We start from the raw sequence: 10,733 nt of genomic DNA, 5'->3' as shown, positions 1-10,733 counted from the left end.
GTCCACATCACACTTCATGATGGAGTTGAAGGTGGTCTCATGGATGCCACAGGACTCCATGCCCAGGAAGGAAGGAAGGCTGGAAGAGTGACTCCGGACACCGGAACCGCTTATTGCCGATGGTGATCACCTGCCCATCAGGCAGCTCGTAACTCTTCTCCAAGGAGGAGGAGGATGCAGCAGTAGCCATTTCTTGCTCAAAATTCAGAGCAACATAGCACAGCTTCTCCTTTATGTCACGAACAATTTCCCTCTCAGCAGTGGTGGTAAAGCTGTAGCCCCGTTCAGTCAGGATCTTCATGAGGTAGTCTGTCAGGTCCCGGCCAGCCAGGTCCAGACGCAAGATGGCTTGGGGAAGGGCGTAGCCCTCATAGATGGGCACTGTGTGTGTGACCCCGTCATCAGAGTCCATGACAATGCCAGTGGTGCGCCCAGATGCACACAAGGACAGCACCGCCTGAATGGCCACGTACATGGCTGGGGTATTGAAGATTTCAAACATTATCTGCGTCATCTTCTCTCTGTTAGCTTTGGGGTTTAGGGGGGCCTCGGTCAAAAGCACCGGGTGCTCCTCAGGGGCCACACGCAGCTCATTGTAGAAGGTGTGGTGCCAGATCTTCTCCATGTCATCCCAGTTGGTGACAATGCCGTGCTCGATCGGGTACTTGAGGGTGAGGATACCTCTCTTGCTCTGGGCCTCATCACCCACGTAGGAGTCCTTCTGGTCCATGCCCACCATGACGCCCTGGTGTCGGGGGTGCCCTACGATGGATGGGAACACGGCCCTAGGGGCGTCGTCACCAGCAAAGCCAGCTTTGCACATGCCAGAGCCATTGTCAATGACGAGTGCAGCGATTTCTTCTTCCATTGCGATCGGTGAAGGACGGGACGAAAGAGCAGCGGGAAGAAGTGCTGTGTGAGCCGACAGTGGAGTGTGAGCCTCCTGTATTTCTTTAAGAGAGTTATTTATGTCTTTCTTAAATTCTTCTATCAGTATCATGAAATATGATTTTAGATCCAAATCTTGATTTTCTGGTGTGTTGGTGTATACAGGACTTGCTGTGGTGGGAGCACTGGGTTCTGATGATGCCAATTAATCTTGGTTTCTGTTGGTAAGATTCTCGATTTTGCCTTTTGCCATCTGTTAATCTCTGGTGTTAGATGTTCTTGCTGTCTTTGGCTAGAGCTTGTTCCTCCTGTGGGTCTGTAAGCCTGTGTCAGCACTCGTGGGAGATCAGGTCTCCCCTGGTAAGACCCGTGCACAGAGGGCTGTGGATCACCTGTCCCTCCTGGGTGCAGATGGATGAATGAAGGACCCTGTCCTGGCTGCTCTGCAGCTTCTGAGGCCTGTGCCTCTTGGCTGGTCCTGACTTAGAAAGTCATGGGAAAGAAAATGGCAATCTCACCTGAGTCCCAGGGTCAGAGTGATCTCTGGAGACCTGCTCTCCCCTGGCCGGAATGGTGCACAGGGAGCTGTGGAATAGGTGCACCTCCTGGTTGTAGATGGAGGTAGAAAGGACCCTGTCCTAGCTGCTCTGCCGATTCTGTGGTCTGTGCCTCCTGCCTTAGAAAGTCACCAGAGAGAAAAGTGATATATTTTCAAACAATATATTTAATAAAGTTATAATTCCCAAATTATTTGATAATTTTATAGGTTGATTGTAAAAAGAAACTCAACAAAGGATTTTTATAGATTTTCCTTCCCAAACAGGCACACAAATATCCAAAAAACATATGAAAACATACTCAACACAGGTAGACATCAGGGAAGCATGAGTTGAAAGTACCTAAGCTATTGTTTGACACCCAACAGGCTGGTTAGAATAAAAAAGTAACAAGTATTTAGAAGGATGCAAAGAGAAACAAACTCTTACATATCGCTGGTAGCAATACAAAAATGAAGTAGACCAGCAGTTCTTAACCTGTAGATCATGACCCCTTTGGGGGTTGCATACTGTGATTAATAACAGTAGTGAAATTACAATTATGAAGTAGACATAAAATAAATTTATGGTTGGAAGTCACCACCACATGAGGAACTGTATTAAAGGGCCACAGAATTAGAAAGGTTGAGAACCCCTGATGCAGATACTGAGAAGAGAATCTTGATATTTCTTCAAGGTAGAGGTATCATAGGGCCCAGAAATTCTAAAGTGATACATGTGCTCTGAAAATTGGAAGTATATATCCATGCACAAAAATGTTTAAATGAATGTTTGGGAAGTTATTTATGGAAATCAAAAAGTGGGCATGACTCAGATATGCATCATTAAATAAGTGGGTAGAGGAACATACTAAACCATATGTATACAATGGAATAGTATTTGGCCATAAAGTGATCAAGTAAAGCCATGCCTTATACAATGACCTTGAAATACTATGCAAAGTGAAAGAAGCCCTTTAGGACAAGCTGCACATTGTAACGTTCTACATGTTAACATTAATTACCCAAGGTAGGTGAGTGTGGAAACAGAAAGGTTAAGTGTTGCCAGTGATGAGGTGGAAGGTAAGATGGGATGATAAATATGGGGATTCCTTTAGAGAAGATTTAAAAGTCCTCATTAATGCAAGCACTGGGGATCTGAATTAGGAACCCATATTTTTAAGAATCTGTGCTTGGTTGCATGCATGACTCTAACTTCAATGTCATGTGGTAGCATTTAGAGAATCTCTGGGAATTGCTGGCCACCAGCCTAGCTCTGGATTTACTGACTTAACTCAAGGGAGTTAGGGTAGAGTGTTAAAAAGCAGGACATGCAATGTCCTTTATGGCCTGGCCTATGTACATACATATTTAGGCATGCTCACCCATGCACACACATACATCTATATGTACACACTCATACACACATGTATACACACAGACACACACACACGTTCTAGAATTGATGATGATTATTGACAACTTAGTGAGTGCACTAAAGCACTGAACCATATGCTTTAAAAAGATATCTCTTCTGCTGTGTGGATTACACCTCCCCAAAGCTGTTTTTCAATGGAGAAAGATAAAAGCATGTTTTACTTGTTCTTGGTCAGTGCTCTCAGGACTTCTGTGGAAGAATGACTTAGCAGAGTCAATATTTTCTAACTTATATCTTTTAAATAGCCAAAACATTTTTTGATATAGCAATTTTAATACATAAGACATAATCGTTACTCATCCCTGATATAGATTGCCTCAACCAAGCAGGTTTCTCCCCAAACACCATATGGAGATAGGATTCACTCATAAGTACAGCCAAAATGTTTTGGTGTTATCCGCAGAGCTTGGGTTGGCAGAGATGCAGAAATACAGAGATGCAGATCAACACAGGCCTGCATGCTTTATACTTCATCAACAGTAAAAGGCCCTTCTTAGATCCTTAACTGTCCAGCCTGGCACTCTCTACTGATTACCTCCAACAGATAATGGCTTGTCTGCTGAGTACTGCTAATTATTTTAGATTGTGAAATTTCACTGTGATTAAATTAATTAAAATCTGTCTCCCTGGCATCCTAAATAAAGTGCCCAGGGTTTAAGCAATACCTTACTTACATTGGAGAATGTCTTAAGGGGAAACTGGTGACTCCTTGAAAGGAGACATCTAATTCCTAGCTCGTTGTCAATAAAAGATTCTGAACAACTAGAGAGGCAAGCATTTCAGCAACTGAAATGGTTTAGCTCTCAAGTAGCCAACCCCATATTTTTGTTGTGGTTGCCTTGGTTTATTTCTTTTCTGGCAAATATCTTTACTTAATGTTCGCATTTGATTTTACTACTAATGTTAACACATTTCCATACCTTTGACTTCAGGGGAATATATTACAGAAAGAATCCTGATGAGCTGATTTCCTTGCTGTTAGAAATAACAAGATGCATTAAAAGGAAGAGAATACATAAGAAGTCTCTCAAGTTTGAAGCCTCAAGATTCTAATTTATATATTCATATGCACATTTATATTTTACTCTTTGCTTACTGACTTAAGTACTACATGCTTATATGAGGGTGATATAAGCAATGTGGCACACATGATGAAGTATAATTGTAAAAGAGGATTGTAATTTAGATGTTCCCCGAAAACAAATGGTGTGAACTGCTCACTTATAGACTGACAAGTCATTTTTCAGGAAGAAGTCGAGCTATAGATCAAGCATAAGTCTTCCTCCCTGGTGAACTTCCTTGGGCCACTTGAGAGCTTCATACATTGAATATATTATATTTATCTTTGATTTATCACAACTAGACAAAGAGGAAAGCTTTGAATAGTCATCCCCAAACTGAATTATCTGTCATCATTTCTACATCTTAAAGAATTTGGGGCTAGAACTTCTTTATTTCTGATTTATGAAGTAAAATTCCCATGTAGATATGAACACAGTCATTCTGAAGAATAATCGAGGTTGTCTCCACATGTCTCTCACTGACTGAGTTTTTGCTAAAGAATGTATATAAATTACCAATTAAAAGGAACCACAGTTTTAGAATTTTGTATATATGGTGGTGACAGAGGTAACTGAGCACTGTCATAAACAAATGAAGATCTAAAGATTCTTCTTATTTTCTTTTATTTCATTCTTCTAAATAAAATGAAAAGATATTGTCCCATTTCTGTCCAATGGGAGAGTCCTCAGAAGGGAAACAAACAAGTAGAAATTTGGAATTACCTTAACTTTAGGAGAACTAACCCAGAAAGAAAAATACAATTTGAGACCTCCATCTGAAGTTTAGGAGGCTAAAGAATGTTCTATCAGGCTGCTAGACCCCAAGTCTGTTTGGATGCCTGGGAGAAGTGTCATGCCAATCAGCAATGGACTAGGACTAAGCTTCTTGTGAGACCCACAGGTAAAGTATGCTAGCTTGCTGCTAAGATGCCCCCCAGAGCTTCCAGCGTCCCATGTGTACCCTCACCCTGCTGTTATTTTCCCTCACATTACATGAGGCTGGCCTTTTGAACAAAAAGATATGACCAAGTGTTAGTGTATGGTTTTGAAGTTGAGTCTTAAAATCCATCATGAGTATTTTTTTGCAGTCTTGGGTTATTTCATCTGGAAGAGGCCAAGGCCATGTCCTGAGGACTCTCAAGCAATCTCAAGAAGCCCACAGGGTGGGGCCTACTGTCAGAAGCACCAGGTTGGTAGTTATCTGAGTGAGCTATCTTAGACCCACCAAATCCATCACATCTTCAGTTAACTGGCACCTTCCAACTTGAGAGGTTCTGAGTCAGACCTCATAATGTAGCATTGGTGTGTTTCCTGACTTTAGGGACTATTTAGGAGACAATAAATGCTTATTTTTTCTGTCTTGGAGTAACTTTAGGTAATTATGTGCCAATAGATGACTGTTGTGGAATGTTTGAAAGTTGATCTCAGGAGCCTTCTGTGAGGAATGGAGGTGCATGTGTGAGAGCAGAGACCCCACTGTAAAGGGCACACTGGGGAGTTATCTATGGTGTGGGCAACTGGGCCCACTCCCCTGGCAAACCACTGGGGATTATTTAGGATGCACACGTGAACCATCTTACCAGGGGAAGGGGAATCTTGTGTCTTTGCTCACTGTCTCCCATTTGTCATTCATTTAATTTCTATATATCCTCAGTTCCTCTATACTTGCTAGGCACTTCGCCCTTGGATTTCTGTAGAATCCAAATATCTGCCAGAGAAACAGAAAGCTGCACAGGCTTGAAACTGGGGAGCTGGCAGCATGTAGGTGAACTGTCCATGGAAGTGGAAGTCAAATCAAGGTGGGGTGAGTGAATTACAGGGTGGCTGGTGATGTGGGATGCTGAAGTTCTCTGCTGTACCCACGGCTGTTGTCATCGCTGTACTTAGAGCACCACTCCCCATCAATTAGAGCTGGGATTTGAGATGAGCTCCACTTGTCTTCTTCAGCCTGGAATGTGCTCCCTGTTCTTTGTTCTGTCTTTCCACTCAACACCACTTTCCACCTGGTGTGTTCTCACTTGACTCTCAAAGGCCAAAGGTTACCTACCCAGTGACCCTTCCCTAATAAGACACCCTTTGCCTGGTGAAATTTGCTTCCCTTTCTTTGCTAATCCCCTTCTTCCAACTGTTAGAGGATACTTATTTGTTTATCTTCTGCTTATGCACTTTTGCTCATGTTGAACTTCCTTTATGTATTCAGAGTCCTAGTAGTACTCTAGCATATATACTATATATAGTATATAGAATTATATAGTATATATTCAGTGCATGTGAGCTGAAAGAGCAAGCTAAGGGGTGTGAAGGCATACATACTGCCTCTGTGATCTTCCACAATATTCTTTCTGTAGTTTTTTTTTTTTGTTACAGAGATATTCACAGATAGTCTTTTATTATGGGTAACAGAAAAATATTTACATACTGTTGGATTGCTTGGCTTTCACTGTGTAGAAGGAGTTAAGCCAAGTCAGAAAAATGATTCTGCCAAGCTCACTGGGTTTGCAAATACATAATGTTCAGCTGCTGGCTATCCAACACACCAATTAGCACATGTACTTTTTAATCTTTTGTAGGTCACTGCCTTTGTAAGGATACTTGTGTTTTTATGGACTCTTCATAGCAAACAAATATAGTGGATATGTTGCTTTGTGAAGTGTGGCAGGAGGTTTGGTTCTTATTATTAAGGTCTGAAGCATAATGTTTATATCTGGAGGGAAAAAGGGACCAGCCCTATTTCAATGCTGGCATTGTTTATAAAAGTGCCCAGGAATCCACCATTCCCAAACACTAACAGATGCCATTTTTTTTTTGTCCTGGCTTGACCCAAGGTCCTCATCCACAGTTCACTCTATTGAGGTTTAGCCAGTGTGGATTAAGTCATTGTTTTCCCTTGGGGCAAGGCAAGGCAACATGAAGAGCTTAGCTCTGACATATTTTTCTTAGGTTTTACTCCATCAGAGGACCCCATGGCTTATGTGTAGGGCATCTATCAGTTGCTGGACCTTGAGAATCCCTTTCTAGTAGATGCCAAGAGTTAAGTGGATTTTCTAGGGGGCATTATGAAAGGTGCTAACAGATGTTGATGTCAACTTGGTCATTAACATACTTCTCCAAAGCCACCTGAAGTCCCTTGGATAGGGCTTTTCTTTCAGCCTTTCCTCATTATATTTTAGCTCTGGTTCGTGAAACAGACCTTTGAAGAAACTTGAGAGCTACTTTGAAAACTCAAGCAAGAGGGAGATGTCTGCAGCTCTGAAATATGCCTTTGACCTTATTTCCCATGCCCACAGGCCAGGGAAGGTACAAGCAGATGTGAATTTTTTTTATTGTGCTCTGAAAGTATAGTATTGCTCTTTAAAAATTAACTATTAATTCTGATACAACTATGAATATTCATAACATTTGCCACTTTGCCCATTAAAGATCCTTAAATTTTGATGTTAGGAAATTCTTGGCATTTTAATCACAGAACCACAAGAATCCATTTTAAATTCCCATCAGTTTGAAATTCTTAAGTGGTTTCATTTGTCCTAAAGGAGGATATAAACTGGTGATCTATGTCTTGATGCTATTTCTTCCTGACGTTATCTGAGCTACAGATAAAGAATAAGTGCTTAGGCTTTTTGGTTTTTATTTGTCAGCATAGGATTTAGTTTGGGGAGTGGTTTGGGATGCCTCCGATGTCCTGTGAAAGGGAGCTAATCAGCGATTTCACATCAGTTCTAACTGACTGACAGAGCCCTGTTTTCCTGGATCTTGTTTTAGTTCCTTCTGTGAGGAATGCCTGGACACTCACTGCAGGGAAAACCAGGGCAACGATTTTGAGGATGCTCGTTTACAAAAGCAGTTCCACTTCTATCCATCACAAGTCACTCCTCAAAGGACCTGCCTAGGACATGTCTGGTATTTACTCATCAAACACGCCCTTTTCCCTTTCTTTGGAGAACCTCATGTACTTCTCACTCCTTCTAGATACCATTATTTCAAACACCCTTCCTTTTGGGTTCTAGACATGGTCTTGAGATTCAAGATCAGTTTAGGCTCACATTTTTTTTTTCATCTTAATGACAGACCTAGGAATGGACATTTCTATTAAATTAGGGAAGTCAAACTTTTCTAGGGACTTTTGCTGAAATCATCAGGCAAGAACTGTACCTGTCCTCAAGATCTTACATGTCAATAAATATGCTTAGCATTGTCAGGGTTCTACTTTTAGCACCAAATAGAGAGAACATTGGAGAGTGGACATTTTAGAAGAGAGCTAAGCCTAGCCAGAAATGGTGAAAGACACTCCCTTTTAGATCTAGCCATGCTGGGGACAACTGCATTTGTCTTGTTACATGAGTTGGTAAGACACCTAGATGGGTATTGTTTAAGCTCTCAGAGTTGGAACTAGAACAAATATAAACTGCTGGGAAGCTCTTGGCAGAGTGGATTTCCTGTAGATGTGGTTGGAGACTGGAAAGTAACATTGTTAGGTCCATGAAGATGTCTTTTTCTATCATTCTAGGTCTTTGACTTGAATACCCTAATTTTGACCATGGATGTAGGTGTGGGTAGGTGGAGTAAACCTAGGGTCTTGTCTCTGTCCTAAACTGATACAGGGAACTGGTATAAATTCTTTCCAGAGCTAATGTCTCTGAGTTTAAAAAAGAATGAAATCAAAACATTTATTTTTTTCATTTGTTTTTACTACCTTTTGTGAATGTCACTCATGAGCATTGTATTTACATAATTTCTATCCCATATTCTCCCCTTCCAATCCTTTTGTATCCCTTCTACTCCTCAACTTCACAAGTCCTTCTTAATTACCATTGTAATAGTAATTTATATACACACATATGTGTATATAAATGTTATCTGCTGAGTCCATTTAGAGTTGTTCAGATGTATAAGGGCTGACCTTTTGGGATTGGATAACCTTTCAGGGCTCATCACTGCAGAAGACACATTCCTTCTCTTAGAAGCCATTAATTAATTGACTATAATTCCTCACCTTGGGGTGGGATCTTGTGAGATTTTCTCCATCAGCATTAAGATCGATCTCAGCTGATGTTGCCACTGTGCAGGCCTTATCTAGGTACCCAAATTGTTAAGGTTTCATGGGTGCAACCCCCTGTCACATATAGAAGATACTATCTCACAGCACACACCCAAGTCTCCCACTCTTACAGTCTTTCCACCTCCTCTTCCACTATGTTCTCTGAGCCTTAAGTGTAGTGTTGTGTTGTAGAGAAATCAACTGGAGCTGCATTTTGTTCTCTGCACACTTGCCTTTTGTGGATTTCTTTGATGGTTCCCATCTGCTGCTGCTGCTACAAAAATGCTTTTAAATGAGGACAGAAAGCTACAGTTTCCTGTGGGTTGTAGGGTGTGGGATGGTTGAAAGAGAATCACAGAAGAAAGAGCCCAAATCCCGTTGTCCTCAGAAGTAGGATATGTGGGGATGAGGCTCTGCTGAGAATGTACTTGGGCTCAGCCCTGGAAAGCAACACTACATTGGAACACGCATCAACATGTCCACTTCATTACAAAAGTAGGAAGTGTGTGTGTGTGTGTGTGTGTGTGAGAGAGAGAGAGAGAGAGAGAGAGAGAGAGAGAGAGAGAGAGAGAGAGAGGAGAGGAGAGAGAGACAGAGACTCAATAAGCACTGCAACCAGGTATTCCTTGACTTTTCACTCTTTATACCCTATTAGGGGCAATGCCTGGTCCAAGCCACAGGCTGGTTCTGGATCCAGTGACTTGTCTTCCTCCTCTCTTAGAGCAAGTGGAGAGTAAGTCCTCAGAGATAGAGGGATGCATGTCCTTTCCATATGCAGGAGGAGCCTGGGCTTGGGGTATAGGGCTAACACATCTCTTATTCACACTTGGACAAAAGGTCTTGCCTTCTTTTTGTTGGCAATATTTTAGTTTTGTTTGTTGAGATGTGGTTTCATTTCATTGTGTAGCCCAGTCTACTCTTGAATTCACTAGCTAGTCCAGGCTAGCTTACACTCACAATCCTACTGCCTTGTCTCTGAAGTGTTGGGATTGTGTCACTCTGTCTAGGTTACGGGCCTTGCTCTGAACAGTTTAGGAGGTAAGGCTGGAGCACAAGTGTTAGCAGTATAGTCTAGACATCCATGTGGAGAATGACCTCCACTTTAAATATTATTAAACTCACTGTATGTAGTCTTGGTGAGATCGTGGTAAACTGAATAGCCTACAGCTCAGGGAAACTTGAAGCCTTAATGAATTTTCCAGTCCTCTCATCATCCCCCTTTGTCTCCTGTTGCTTGGCTTTCAAGGGCTTTTCTTCTATCTGACACTAAGGTGAAATTCCAATTCTTACTTTGGCAAATAGGCCACCACTGCCAGGATTTTGAAGGACATAATTTTCTTGAAAAGCAGGGATGCTTCAAGAAGGGGTATAGAACTCACTGATAGCTCATGCCACCTGACCTTCAGATCAGCATGTGGCCTTCTCCTCAGGAGCAGCCAACCAGGAGAGCATGTTCTATGTCTCTGCTTGTCTGCTGGTTCACCCCTTAGATTCACATTACAGTGCCTAGCCCACTGCTAGGGCTCCAGCCACTCATCTTGGCTGCATTAAGACATTTGTGCATATTACACAAGTAAACAAGAGACTCATGCTCCACTCCCATGAATACCAACATGGAATGGAAAAATCTTAGAACCTTGAAGAGTGAAAACTTCCTGTCTGTTGCTGAGAAGCTGAGAAGCTACACCAGGATCTTTCTCTCTCCTCTCTCTCCCTCCCTCCCTCCCTCTCCCTCTCTCTCTCTGCCTCTCTCTCTCTCTCTCTCTCTCTCTC

The 10,733-nt window shown here is 42.0% G+C and overlaps 1 protein-coding gene across 1 annotated transcript; it reads right to left on the bottom strand.

The window, feature by feature from the left end:
* Positions 1–8: 8 nt before the first annotated feature.
* On the bottom strand, positions 9–904 carry LOC116099290 (actin-85C-like). The gene has a single exon (XM_031382632.1). It carries the CDS (start codon positions 866–868, stop codon positions 38–40), a length of 831 nt encoding a protein of 276 aa, XP_031238492.1. The 5' UTR covers positions 869–904; the 3' UTR covers positions 9–37.
* Positions 905–10,733: the final 9,829 nt, after the last annotated feature.

This window comes from Mastomys coucha, unplaced genomic scaffold (assembly GCF_008632895.1).
Source record: "Mastomys coucha isolate ucsf_1 unplaced genomic scaffold, UCSF_Mcou_1 pScaffold20, whole genome shotgun sequence".
Lineage (NCBI taxonomy): Eukaryota > Metazoa > Chordata > Mammalia > Rodentia > Muridae > Mastomys > Mastomys coucha.
The sequence above is the reverse complement of the archived record's forward strand: the minus strand, read 5'-3'. Positions and strand labels throughout refer to the sequence as shown.